This window comes from Anarhichas minor, unplaced genomic scaffold, assembly GCF_050575085.1.
Source record: "Anarhichas minor isolate MPS153535 unplaced genomic scaffold, ASM5057508v1 ptg000017l, whole genome shotgun sequence".
Lineage (NCBI taxonomy): Eukaryota > Metazoa > Chordata > Actinopteri > Perciformes > Anarhichadidae > Anarhichas > Anarhichas minor.
In genome coordinates this window covers 6403130-6416353 of record NW_027466463.1, presented here as the reverse complement: position 1 = coordinate 6416353, position 13224 = coordinate 6403130, and the positions used below count along the sequence as shown (strand labels likewise).

General features: G+C 44.9%; 3 protein-coding genes across 3 annotated transcripts; 2 read left to right on the top strand and 1 right to left on the bottom strand.

The window, feature by feature from the left end:
- The first annotated feature begins 239 nt into the window (after window positions 1–239).
- Window positions 240–2355, top strand: LOC142951533 (histone H3.3A). The gene is made up of 4 exons (XM_076093138.1): window positions 240–366; window positions 1166–1303; window positions 1439–1592; window positions 1682–2355. Exons 2-4 carry the CDS (start codon window positions 1176–1178, stop codon window positions 1808–1810), a joined length of 411 nt encoding a protein of 136 aa, XP_075949253.1. The 5' UTR covers window positions 240–366; window positions 1166–1175; the 3' UTR covers window positions 1811–2355.
- On the bottom strand, window positions 2092–6426 carry LOC142951531 (uncharacterized). The gene is made up of 16 exons (XM_076093136.1): window positions 6226–6426; window positions 5802–5909; window positions 5450–5525; window positions 5170–5326; window positions 4955–5000; window positions 4784–4842; window positions 4569–4604; window positions 4357–4409; window positions 4111–4243; window positions 3450–3664; window positions 3333–3378; window positions 3164–3229; window positions 3026–3085; window positions 2848–2933; window positions 2603–2697; window positions 2092–2511 (listed from the first exon to the last, which is right to left on the bottom strand). The coding sequence occupies exons 1-16, from the start codon at window positions 6260–6262 to the stop codon at window positions 2477–2479; spliced, it is 1308 nt and encodes a 435-aa protein (XP_075949251.1). The 5' UTR covers window positions 6263–6426; the 3' UTR covers window positions 2092–2476.
- Window positions 6374–11644, top strand: LOC142951532 (butyrophilin subfamily 1 member A1). The gene is made up of 10 exons (XM_076093137.1): window positions 6374–7278; window positions 8896–8989; window positions 9081–9179; window positions 9248–9355; window positions 9520–9678; window positions 9907–10047; window positions 10280–10331; window positions 10671–10697; window positions 10937–10963; window positions 11059–11644. Exons 2-10 carry the CDS (start codon window positions 8927–8929, stop codon window positions 11616–11618), a joined length of 1236 nt encoding a protein of 411 aa, XP_075949252.1. The 5' UTR covers window positions 6374–7278; window positions 8896–8926; the 3' UTR covers window positions 11619–11644.
- Window positions 11645–13224: the final 1580 nt, after the last annotated feature.

Here is a 13224-nt window from a genome sequence, read left to right as displayed (position 1 = left end):
CAACGGTTTAGTGCATTACCGCCACTCACTGGTATGGAGTGTGGTTCAGAATGTCTAGTATTTACAATATATATTAAAAAAACTCCCATCATCTCAATAATATTATTGTGTGTATAATACTGAAAATTGTCCTCTTTTTGATTTTATCTATTTGTCCAAAGTGCGCTTTTAGCTCGTTGTGGTTTATTATTTGCTTTATCGTATTTACTGGCTGTCGCCACTGACGTATGTGAACCAATGAGGGCGTAGTGTTTCACCACCATGACGTCACGACACAGTACTTATACTCGGCCTCAGCCCGCTCTCGTCACATATTGTTTAACGGCCACTAACCGCAACTGTCTCATATCGACCGACGTCCTAAAGGTAAATATCACAGTCTTACCCTGTCGATAATGTAACGTTACGCGAGCTACTTGTCAATAATAATGTGAATTGTATTTGCGGTTTAAGTTTGTTTACAGGCGTTGTTTGTCAAACAGGCCAACATGGCGACATGCTAACGTTAGCGTTAGCTCGAAATAGAACAATGGATTATCTTACAGTTCATGTTTTGGACTTGAATGTCAACGTTGGCTCGTTAAAACGAAACTAGACCTAGTTCACGAGTTTAATTACGAGAATAAACCGTCGAGATCGAAGCCGGGTATTTCCTACAGAGACAGCTGATGAAGCGTTAATTGTGTGTGAGCTAATGTTGCGCTGAATTGATGCAATGTCGCCTCAGGGTGAAATGAGAAACGTATAAAATGGCGAGGCCGAGAAGCTCGGGCTCACTGGCTTGAGCTGTTAAACGTTTCAAGGACCGAGAGTTTTGAAGCTGATGGCGTCTGAATACGTGAGATCATTGTAACTTAAATGACCACGGCGCCAATTGCAAAAAAAAAAGTGCTCAACGCTGACATGTTTATTGTGCTTTTATTAAGGCCTTACTTGCCGTTGCGCTGATTATGGCGGTAGAGCGTAACGTTACCGGAGCAAACACGACGCCTCCCAGTGGTGCAACCTGGGGGGAGGGGAACTATTAGCCTGTATGCTAGGCGAGTTAGCGTCTTAGCTTGGTACTCAATACCGAACCCTTGCGGCTTGGTGCTGCTGCGTGAGCATGTTGCCGAAAATCACTGCGACCGATTTTAATTCCACTGGTTATAATTTTCATTTTTAGCAAGCACGAGATGGCACGTACCAAGCAGACTGCTCGTAAATCTACTGGAGGAAAGGCGCCAAGGAAGCAGCTCGCTACCAAGGCAGCCAGGAAGAGCGCACCGTCCACGGGAGGAGTGAAGAAGCCCCATCGTTACAGGTAGGGTGTAGTGACGGCACGCCATAAACCATGTGTGACATACAATCTTGGTTTCCATTTGTCTTATGTTTGTCATATTTGACAAAATTAGTGCTAATACTTATTGTTAATACTGTGCTAAAATCTTTTGTGTAGACCTGGAACTGTGGCTCTGAGGGAGATCCGTCGTTACCAGAAGTCCACAGAGTTGCTCATCCGCAAGCTGCCCTTCCAGCGTCTGGTGAGAGAAATTGCACAGGATTTCAAGACAGATCTGCGTTTCCAGAGCGCAGCTATCGGAGCTCTTCAGGTAAAAACCCAGATCAGTCATAAGCATGTACTAGTGGGGCAAAGGTAGTTGCTATGAATCTAATCCCCTTTTCCTTTCCCTTTCAACAGGAAGCCAGCGAGGCTTATCTGGTGGGTCTGTTTGAGGACACTAACCTGTGCGCCATCCATGCCAAACGTGTCACCATCATGCCCAAAGACATCCAGCTGGCTCGTAGGATAAGAGGAGAGAGGGCCTAAGCGGCAAATTATCCTATTTATCGTACCATTTTTGTGGACATTTTATTTCGTGGGTATTTTTTACAAGTTTTCTTTGGATTTTTTGTATTTTAGATCAAGATCAATCATTCCGCAAGCCCGGGTACCCTTAAGATAGTTGGAAATGTTGTGCAGTTAAGAGTGTCTTGCCTAGTATTCCAGCCATTGGGTCATTACTCCAGCCATCGCATCACCCTTCGAGCTCATTGTGGACATCAGGCTCCACCTTGGGATGGGAGTTGTCTAAGGGATAAATTCTTCACATCTTCTTTGGGGGGTCCAGGGTCTCTTCACCCGCCTACCACTCATCACAAAATGCCAGCACGTCCTGCTCAGCCAGTCTCACTGCAGTGTTGGTATCTGTTGATACTCTACACTCTGTGACTGGGAGCATGGCACCCCCCCTTCTGTATTTTTCTGGACTGCTTTTTACATGTTTTTCAACATAAACCTTGGCAGCTACATTTAATACTATTTATGAAAATGTTGTCTCGTGTCTTTCTATTAAAGGTCTTTATGAGTAGAAAGCCTTGTGTGCTGTAGTTCATTGAAATGAATTCGTGGAAATAAGTTGGTGATGTAGTGTTTACATAAACTTTACATTTATTTACACCAGACAGAATACAAGAGTTTGATGTCACTGAGTTGTCATACAAACCACTCTGTATGCTTGAAGCCAGTAGCTGTAAGAAAACACATGGGCATACAATTCAATGTCTATGAAAATGTAGGTAATAATTTGCCTCTGTAGAATGCACAGCTGCTGTTCCTCACCAATACGGTAGACTATCTCCTCACACTCCTTTGTGCTGCTTGCTCTGAGTGCAATGCAGCAGAAGGCGGTGGACTGAGGGTTCTCTGGGGAGTTTCTGTGAAGCGAGCCAATGACACGCTTGAATGAGAAACTCAACCAATGACAACAGACTTGATGGCTTACGTATCACATCGCATGTATGGAGACCTGTGACTAATATGGCTGTGTGGGATTGAATGCTCATAGTGGCAACGGTACTACTTACGGCATGCAGAATGCAAATATTGTGTAGTCCGGTTGACCAAATCTCCCTACACATGAAATCTCTGGGTAGTGGTGCTCAAACAGCTCCTGATTAAAAAAATAAATAAAAGCATTGTTCCATCTGACTGTCTAGCAATAACAAAGACATGCTAAACAAGTAACTGATATCACATGCTTACCAATTTACTGTTTCTGTCTGTGCACGTCAAATGTGTTTCCTTCATATCTAAGAGCACGTCCTGTGGGAGAAATTACAGTTGATGTTGACGTGTGTTGTAAGCCAATGTGCCCTGAGGTGGCGTGTGCAATAACATTACCTTGCTGGGCAGGTTTTTCTGCAACACTTGTGTAATGGCGAGCTGCAGCACCTCTTTGCCCCCACGCTAAGAAAGGATAAGATCGGATATTGCAGCAGTTATAGAAAAGACCAACACAGCTACAGAGATTGAACATGTATTTAATTGTAAAGCAGTGGTGATTATTTACCATTCCAATGTTTGCTTTTCCCAAGAACTGCACAATGTACACAATCCTGTTGAGGAGAGGTAGGTCAGTCAAGAGTACACCTAGCAGAGTCCTCCCTAAATTTGATGGCCAACTTGCCTTCTCTCTTTGGGACACTGTGACGGAGAGGTTCTCTGGTCCTTGGGGGGTGACTGCTGGGAGGGAGCAGGACCGAGCTGAATGGCGGGGTTCTCCGTCCTCAGGGCCCGCAGGAGCTTGACAAGGGGCCGGTACACTGTCCCATCCTGAGCCCGCCACCGCAGAACACCAATGGAGATGGGGCAGCCCTTCAGCTGGGAAAGAACCACACCTGCCTGGGAGAAACCGAAAACCGGCAGCCAATCGTGAAGGCTTGTGCAACAGCAAATGTAAACATTTTGAGAGCAGCAGGTGTTTTTAATTTCTAATTAATGCAAACACTTAGGATTAGGAAATACTCATTGGTTCTCTGTGCATAGAATCTAATGTACTAACAGGGCTGCAGTGAGACCTCACACACCGTCATAACGGACTGTTGGTTTTTTTGCACCTGTTTAGAATTTAATGAATGTCCTCAAATTACATATACTAATAAAAATGATAACGTGTAAGTTAGTTAGTGCAACTTAGGGAGGTGTCTATCAAGTAGGAATGGAAATAAGTGCTCGAATATAGGAATTATTTAAAAAATAATACCAGCTACACTATGGTGACATAGAAACAGACGCGATGTCTATGAGCCTTATGACTTTAATATATGACACTGCATGTGTGAGGATACCTGTTTATTCTTGGAATTCCTCAGCGAGGTGCCGTTGATTTCATCAATGATGTCACCAGGGGAGATAAACTTGTCGACGTGAGCCTGACTGCCGGGCATCAGGTCAAGGACGAAGACGCGACCACTGAGATACCTGAGAGGCAGACAGAGACGGAGGGAGGTGATGCAGCAGGTTGGACGGATGACTATATGAGTAGATATGCTTGATGGATAGAAAGTATTTGTAGAGCAGGGGACGATACAAACCTCAAAACCATCCCCACCTTCCGACAGGGCACCACTTCATATGTCTCACACACCTGGAAACAATCAAATAGAAACAATCAAATGACCGTCTCTCACATTCTGCTGATCATCTCTCTGCATCTTAAAGATCCCATTGCGACTAAAATCCAGAGTAATATTCTTGTGATGTTGAGTGTTCCAAAACAATAATCATTGTTGTGTTTTTTTATTACCGGTAGGAGCCAGCTCTCATCCAGAAAACTGCAATTCTGTGTACAGAGACCGGAGGTGGTAATTCGTTTAGAGTCGTTTGAAATCAAAATGATTTAAAAGACAATGTCGTGTTATATTTTGGAGGAAAATCCTGTGTGGCCTGAAAAGTTTGAAAAAATGTTACTCAGCATATTTGCAATTTTTAACGGCATAAATAAAAAGGAGCTGAACTGACCCCCATGTCCAGTTTGAAGTCCATGTGAGAGAGGACCAGCAGCAGCGACATGAAAGGCTCTGGAAGGGAGAGAACAGTGGTGATGATGCTGGACACCGAATGGCAGCGGTGACAAGAACTTCCTCAGCTTTGCTCAGCGTTAGGTGAAAGCAATCAAGTAAAAAGCCTCACCCATAAATTGCTCATTCCTGAGGATTGACACTTCCGGGCTGTACCACTGGAGGGGAGAGACACAGTATGAACTGAAGCGGTTTCAGTCTATTAGTAAGACTCAGCAGCAATGGGCATCTAACAGTGCCAGGAAAAGACACGTACGGGCAGCACCAGAAAAAAAAGGCATCAATAGCAATAACTAAATATACTGTATCACAGAAAATGTATCTGACCTCCAGGACTCTGGGTGTGTGCAGCAGGTGTGTGATGAACTGTGGCAGAGCCTTGCGGATGAGGGCCAGTCTGAGCAGGTAGCGGCCCCGGCCCTGAGCTGAGAGCAGCTTCTTGCACACTCTGGTCTGCTCCACCACCAAGGACAAGGCAGACAGCCTGCACGCACATCAGCACAGACAACAGCTATTAGCAAGGATTGAAATAGTGCTATTTTTGTATTTTTTATAACAGTATAAAGTATGGAGTTAAAGCCAGTTAATCTAAACAGGATGTTGTTACCTGCCACAGGCATCTTGGCGAGTGAGCTGTTCAAAACACTGCCAGTAGTCTCTGTGTACCAGACTGAGAACTGGTTCTGGAGGGAGAGCAAACATGCACTCAGTCCATACTGCAAAGATGTACTTTACATGTATTATTGTGTTATTATAAAGATTTAAAAAATACATCAAACTCTGCCCCATAGTATTGTGTTTTACAACCACGCAAAGCATAAACTGACACCCCAAAATATGCATGCCAGGTATACAAGCTTGCAATATAGCAATTTGCTCTCAGCAATATGTATCGCATTGGAATGAATATGTACAAATGTGGCATTTTTTCAGGTAAGTACATATTATGGGATACTAACGTTGGAGCCCCTTCCTGAGGACCAGCTCCAGAAGCTCACAGCAGGAGGCGAGGTGAGGGTTGGTGTTTGACACAGTCCCTCCACTGGACTGCAGGTTCAGGACACACACTGGGAGGGGAAATAAAAAATTGCAATTTGACTGTCGATCTGTTGCATGACCAAAAACATGCACATTTTTCATTTAACCTGCGTGATCATCGACATTTCACACATCAGTGAGACTACAAAAGATGCTGTGCAGAAGATAAAACGGACTGGAAGAAATTTTTTTTTTTGTGCAACAGAATTAAAACTCAAAGTCGTTTGTTTCTGCGGCATAATACGCGCGGATATTAAGAAATCGGCTGCCTCCGAAACATACGTCCAGTATTTTAAATCCAATAATGAGCACGTTTTTATTGTGCATTCTATTATAAATCCCTACCTTTGAGAGTGCCGAGTAGAGGGTCTTTTGGAGCCATGTTTGGTGGACCAGCTGTGAGTCAACAGACACACGAAGCCTCCTGTCATTAAAGCACAGCGACACGCGCTGTAATTCTACTTCCGTGTAGCCTCCCTAACTCACGAGACACCCTCCCATTCCTCAGCAGGCTACCTGCCACAGAGAGCCGGGGTGAACTGGATAAACCGCTTTAGTTTGTATTTGAAATAAACAACGTAGGAGGTTTATAGACGCCCTCTGTGCCTCGAAATGAAAATGTATCGAGATATGAAGTGTGTATTGGCTGTGGCGACGTCTGCTTCTAAACCTAAAAGCGGCCGTGCTGCCTTCAGAGACTCACTGTAAGATATACAATGTAACCGTATATATCAAAATTAGCGCGGTTTATTTGCTAATGTTTTATTTTAAACTGAAAAGTAGCTAACACAGAGCTATGCTTTGCTACGGAGGCTTATTACATGTTGTAAGGGTTGGTGTACAGTTTTTTTTATTTTTTTTATTTTTTACAAAAATGTAGGACTGTTTAAAGAAAATATGAAGTAACGTTAGGCCTATCCACCACCACTACACATTCACAGCTAATTAAAAGAATACATAATGATAGGCTATATAATACATTGCTTTAAGCTAACCCACTTACTTTTTATTTTAGCTAACCGCCATAGGCACAAGACACGAGATAGACATTGACTATTAGCTAATGGCGCTTCAAACTGTTTACTGAGAGCTTGTAACGGTGCTAAGTTTAGTCAAACATAAACCAAAAATGAAAATACAAGACAGACTGTGGGACTACCTGGCATGAGGTATCAGTGTGGGTGAAGCTATGGCGGCCTCTCGCGGCTCTTCTTTCAAGCTGCAGCTCGGTGGCAGATAAGAGCGCGCGCTCCGTCTCACCCGCCTCAGAGGAAGAGCGGATGCAAGCGGCGCATCTCCGAAGGAGCTCGGAGCGCCGAGTGAGTCAGAGTTTAGCGAAAACATCTCCGAGGAGCTGCGCAAAGTTGTCTGCGGAAAATAAAATTCTCCCATAACAAGGTCAGACTTTAACCTTTTTTTTTTTTCACAAAACGTTCATTTTAGCAGCTGCCTATGGGCGTAATTAAATAACAATTAATTGTCTGCATGTTCGTGGTTGTTGCCCATCTTTGGAAAACAGTCTCATGCGCACGAGGAATCTTTATTCGTATAGCACAAGCATTTGAAAATGACACATTTTGACGAGGGATCAATAGAGACTAACAACAAAATGTAGACCTATGTTGATATTTTAACGGTCTGTCAGATATTATAGAATAATACGTTCCCTATTATGTGTTATGTTTGTTGCGCACGGTGTATTACGGTATTGTTTTGATGCTGACTTGCATGCTGGTCTGTCAGTCCCAAGATAGAACGTCTATACGTGGCTGTGTACAGCAATAGCACCGGAGGTAATCCTGGATTTCCTCTAAATCTTCCTGCTCCTCTGCCACATACACGCTCTCCCTTCACTGCCAAAACAATAAACCCATATGTAACCAGGAGTTACTATGGAGACTTTCGATAGGCAAGTCATGCTGTGGTATATTCCCTTCTTTTTCATGTATTTCACATTGAGCAATAGGCCTACAGTTATCTACTAAATCAGTTAACAGGCTCAGTGGCATGTGCCATGGCCTCTTAAGTTCATATGGACCACTTGCATTGACACATTACTCTTTCAAATTTTCAAATTACATAACAAACGTTGAGCATAGTGTGCCTTTTCAAGTCAACTTCATAAAAAAACATTCATGTTTGTATCATATTCTCACAGATGCGGTCGAATATTGCTCACTAAAAGGTAAACTCTCAGTCCTGACCGTCCTCCAGTTAGATGCATTTTCTTTGCCAAAAGTCCTCAAACTCTCCGTCTCATATATTCTGTCTTCAGTCCTTGGGAAGTCAATACCGGCATCCTTTGGCTCAGCTGTCGCCCCTCCATCACAAGAAAGAACAGCAAATCCCCCCCAGCGCCATCAAACTGGCATTCAGGGGGGTGGACTGCTGAATCAACAGCAAACCGGTCCAAAGCATTCCCCCCCCCCCTGCACCATCCGCAGTGATTTCTTTTTTTTAAAAGTGCTCTGCTCTGCTGTCTCGCATCTCCTTGGGAATACATTTGCAATTTCAAGGCCATGATCGAGATGCATCGACCCACACACAACAGGGAATCCTGTTACTGTGCAATACATGTCTTTTTTTGGCCTGGTTTCTACATTTTGCCTCTCTCTTTCAGGTTGTGTGTGTGTGTGTTTTGAGTGGGCGGGCTGTCTCTTTTTACTCTCTCACCAATGCGTGGGTCCTCTTTCCCCCCTCCTCACATAATGATAGCTCAGAGTGCCTAATAATGAGCTCTCTGAGGACTGCCAGTGCAGAGCTGTGATGAAAGTTCTGCAGTGCTTTTCTCTCTCTCTCTCTCTCTCTCTCTCTCTCTCTCTCTCTCTCTCTCTCTCTCTCTCTCTCTCCACACATATATACCTTTTTGCCACCTCTCATAAATTACAGATTTCTGCTCTCTCATCGATTTATGTGGGTGACGCGAGCCCAGTCAGCTGCACTTCAGCTCCAGCTCTGGACAGAGTGTGTGCCAGCGTACTAAAGCTTTTTTTATTTTTTATTATTGTACCACAGGGCATCCGCCTCCCTCTCCGGCTGTACCAGTATGATGAAGGACTGCCTGCAGTTCCTCATCGAGCCAGCCAAAAAGCTCAAGATCCGACTCAAGGTAGGGTCATGCGACTCTGTTCTCCTCCAAAGGCACAACATTTGTTGCAACTGCTACATTCCTTAAACCTTGCTGGTTTTCTTTGCTCCAGGAGTCTCGTAAGCGAGTGAAACTTGAGAGGAAGGAGCCGCTGGTGGAGAGTCAGTTATTTATCATGGAATTGGCCCGAGAACTCAACAAAATTTGCCAGGTGAGCTCTCCTCCTCCTTGACAAGCATGTATCCGCAGGATATATCTCATCTATATTGTGTGCCCTAGAGGTCAAACATCCTCGGCCACATCTGGACCAGTGAGGACATCTGGCCGGCCGGTGTGTGTCGCGATTTCATCGTGGAGTGGGCTGCTGTGTTGGAGAAGAGAGTACAGGTACGATCTACAGTTGCTGCTGTTGATGTCGAAATAAGTTGATCAACTTTCTTTGGTTCCGTTTTTGCACAAAAATGCCTCTAATTGAAGATCAATAATAGTTGTCGATTATGTTTGTGTCAACCGACTAATCGTTGCGGCTCCACTTCAATGTTTGTGTCCAGCCAAGGATCATCCTGTCTGACTACCAGCATGAGAAACCACAGAAGAAAGACTGGAAGGGACACCTCCTCTGCATGCTGGAGGCCGGGGGGGAGTGCGACATGGGGCCCCACAAAAGAGTCATCATGGACTGGACGCGGGGGATTAAAAGCAGACCTCAGGTGACTGTAGGATGGCGAAGGGTGATGTGCTCCAGCTTTTCCCCCGGGGGCGCCTACGTGGCCGGTCGGCGATTAAAGCCTGACCCAGTTCTGATAAAGATGATTAAGCTAAACCTCGCCCTTGACAATCATCCCATCATACTCAGGTGCGCGCCGGTGTTAATAGTAAACACCTCAATGAGTAACACTGACCATGTTTGTTGTCTCCAACTTGCTCTCCCTCTCCAGCCCACCGTGTGGCCGGGCGAGCCCGTGCTCATGATGCTGGACGACCTGGAGTTCCAGTGGAAGAGGGGCCGTCTCCCCAACCTGCTCCCAGCCGTGGAGCTCGTCATGCTGGCCGTGATGAACGCCGACAGCCCCGTGAAGGTCTGTCCACAACATACCACCCCCCCCCGATTACATTTGTGTTGAACATTCTCCTGGAGAAGTTGGTTTATTCTTCTCCACCTGAATCTATTACCATTGATAAGATAAGCAGTGTAATGTTTACGTGCTGCACAACATCCAGTCTGGCTTATTTCTCCATCATTTGTAAATCCCAGCTTTGTGCTGCATTGTTTTTATTCACGTGCCTTTTATTCACGTGTGTGTGTTTTAGGAGGACGTGACTAAGCAATGGCTGGTGAGGAAGCAGAGGAGCCAGAAGATCGGTGAGTTCATTCTAAAACATCTCTTGTTAACTCGGGAAAGTGTTAAAGATAAAGAAGCCTTAAACAAAACCAAGTTATAAAGACGTCCGTCAGCGCTGACGATACTGAAAAGCCCACCACAATGTGTGTGTGTGTGTGTGTGTGCACCTAATCAACCTCTTTAGCAGGAGTGGAACTTGATGAGTCACTTTCATTAGACCTAATCGGGATCGATATGTGATTAAAGGATAGTTCGTGAAAGCAAGCTGGGAGGGCAGCATGGGGGAGGATCTGGGCGATGAATGGAACTCTTGATGGCCTCCTTGTGATCACAGTAATTAATCCTTTTCTTCTTTTCAGACGCCGTCCGCTACATCCCCCACAGTGGTGAGTAGAACTTTCATCACCAATTTAGGGGCTGGGCTGCAACTAACAATTCGTTTCATTAGTGATCAATCCGTGGACTGTGGTGATATGATCTAAAAACGACTATATATCACAATATATTGTCGTTTACCTTAATGATAAACATGATTATAACCTTTTTTTTTAAATAAAATAATCCAATGCATTGTATTTCCTTACTTGTGTTGGCTCACTTCTGATGTTTATTTTCTTCTTTACAGTGTGGAATTGGATTTGCGATGCTGCAGGTATATGAAAAACCATGAGCAATCAAATCCTGTCTGATCCTCGTTATAATCTGTTATCAGATTTGTAATATGCTCCCCTCCCCGGTCTGTAACAGAGGACGTCACTCTGGACTCTGACTCGGCCAACGCAGACCTGCTCATCTCCGGTGACGACAAGCGCATGCGCTACGGCCTGGAGCGGCGTGAGGTCCCACGGTGCCGGCGCCGCTTCGACGGCTGGTGGTGCGCCGCGGGCCGGGAGGGCTACGCCTCCGGACGCCACTACTGGGAGGTGGAGGTGGGCGAGCGGGACTGGCGGCTGGGCGTGGCCAAGGCATCCGCGAAGAGGCAGGGCTTCCGCTCGCTCACCACCGACACGGGCTACCTGACGCTGCGGCTGGAGAGGGGCACGGATCTTAAAGCCCTGACGGTGCCCGCCGCCCCGCTGCCGCGGAGCCTGGTGCCCCGGAGAGTAGGGGTGTACCTGGACTATGAGCTGGGCCAGCTGTCCTTCTACGACGCGGAGAAGCGCTCCCACCTGTACACCTACAACGAGAAGTTCACAGAGGAACTGTACCCCGTGTTCGGCACTGTGGAGGTGGTCAAAGACCTGGTGATAAGGCCTGCGGACGTCAGACAGCCGTGCCTCTGCCCCGGGCCCTGCCTCTGGAACTGAACCGCTCAACACACACACACACACACACACACACACACACACACACACACACACACACACACACACACACACACACACACACACACACACACACACACCATCCTCAGCAGCCTGCAGAGTCTGTGCTTTTATTCTGGTCTGGTGTAGTGATTTTTGAACCTCGTGTGCTGGTTCTGGACTCGAGGTCGGACTCCTCCTGCAGGGGTCGCCGTGTGAGGTCACACAGGGACAAGAACCACCATCATTCTGCACTTTCTGTTACTCTGCTTTCATGGAGACACACAGTGTTTGACTATTTGTATTGTACAGATGAAAAGACTTTTCCTCACTGTCCAATGAGCTTTGAGAGCCATCAACCCAAAAGTTCTCATACCCACAATGCAGATATGGATGTTTTTTTAATTACTTAAAGCTGAAACTTGCAAACTAGCTTCACAAATGTTATAAAAGCATGACGGCACTGTGACAGGATGTGCCACCAGCTACATAGAGCTTCAGTGCAGTGAAATGGTGGGCTTGCTAACATGCAACAGGCAGATAATTACAGACTGGGTTGATGCATGCGATGAGTCAAGTCTCGCTCTGTTTGCTTCTTTGTCTCCTGCATTATTAAGATGCCCCCCCCCCCCAAAAAAATAAATGAAATGCAAACGCTCCAACTTGTCGTCAGTGGTCACAGATGCAGATCTAGAGAACCAATCAAATGTTCTACAAATGTATTTGTTTCAAATCTTTATTCTGCAATAAAAGTGATACAAAAAAAAGTATGTGCTCAGATGCTTAAAGGTAAGTGATACATGCTGATCAAAAGTACATGAATACTTAATTTTTGGAGAGAGGTTCATCCACATCAGGGTTTTTCTAACAAACATTTCCTCTCAAAATATGTTTTACAAAAGCCTTCTCAACTAAATGTGGAGCCAAAATACGGCAGGACTTGCATTGAAGCAAATACAATCTTTCTGTCTTTTCGTAACCATTTCTCTAAAATATCAAGATCTCATTGTTCGAATGTTGATCCATCAAAAAATGCGAAATACAATGGCCTTGCAGAGTAAAGAAGCATATAAAAAGAATCAACTTGAAGCAGTGTATACCACGTTGTTAAGTATAAAATATCTTACGAAATGCAAAAAAACATGAGAAACATGTTACATCTAATGGATTTCTTAACGTGTGTGTGTATTGTAAAATCGTTCTTGTCAGTAAGGAAATGTGCATATAGATGACTAACACAAGCAGCAACCTGTGTTTGAGGGAATATCTCTATATTTGGCATTACATTTAACGTCAGTCTGCTTAAGTAAAAATCTTAAAAAGTATTAAATATGCTTGGAACATGTTTTTTTTTAAAAATCACACTTTAATATAATACAAATCTATGAACAAAAGTCCCAAATCCACCACTTTTATGTTTTCTCTTGATCACTCAGGATAACACCACTCAGGTGAAAATATGATGGACCTCATGAAACATCCACAACGATTTCAAGACAATCTCTCCTACACCTCGAGAAGACGGGGAAGTTGAAATTTGGTGGGTTTCACCTGAAACAGTCAACACACCTCTTACAGACAGGTGGAGGACGGGAGACAAGGGGCCAAG

Excerpts from the sequence above, each read along its gene's own strand:
- LOC142951533 (XM_076093138.1), top strand. The coding sequence starts at position 1,176 with ATGGCACGTACCAAGCAGACTGCTCGTAAATCTACTGGAGGAAAGGCG. Across the intron at positions 1,304-1,438 it reads AAGAAGCCCCATCGTTACAG|ACCTGGAACTGTGGCTCTGA; the intron begins GTAGGGTGTAGT and ends TCTTTTGTGTAG. Across the intron at positions 1,593-1,681 it reads CAGCTATCGGAGCTCTTCAG|GAAGCCAGCGAGGCTTATCT; the intron begins GTAAAAACCCAG and ends CCCTTTCAACAG.
- LOC142951531 (XM_076093136.1), bottom strand. The coding sequence starts at position 6,262 with ATGGCTCCAAAAGACCCTCTACTCGGCACTCTCAAAG. Across the intron at positions 4,244-4,356 it reads AAGGTGGGGATGGTTTTGAG|GTATCTCAGTGGTCGCGTCT; the intron begins GTTTGTATCGTC and ends TCTGCCTCTCAG. Across the intron at positions 2,934-3,025 it reads CAGACAGAAACAGTAAATTG|GAGCTGTTTGAGCACCACTA; the intron begins GTAAGCATGTGA and ends TTTTTTAATCAG.
- LOC142951532 (XM_076093137.1), top strand. The coding sequence starts at position 8,927 with ATGATGAAGGACTGCCTGCAGTTCCTCATCGAGCCAGCCAAAAAGCTC. Across the intron at positions 9,180-9,247 it reads AACTCAACAAAATTTGCCAG|AGGTCAAACATCCTCGGCCA; the intron begins GTGAGCTCTCCT and ends TGTGTGCCCTAG. Across the intron at positions 9,356-9,519 it reads TGTTGGAGAAGAGAGTACAG|CCAAGGATCATCCTGTCTGA; the intron begins GTACGATCTACA and ends GTTTGTGTCCAG.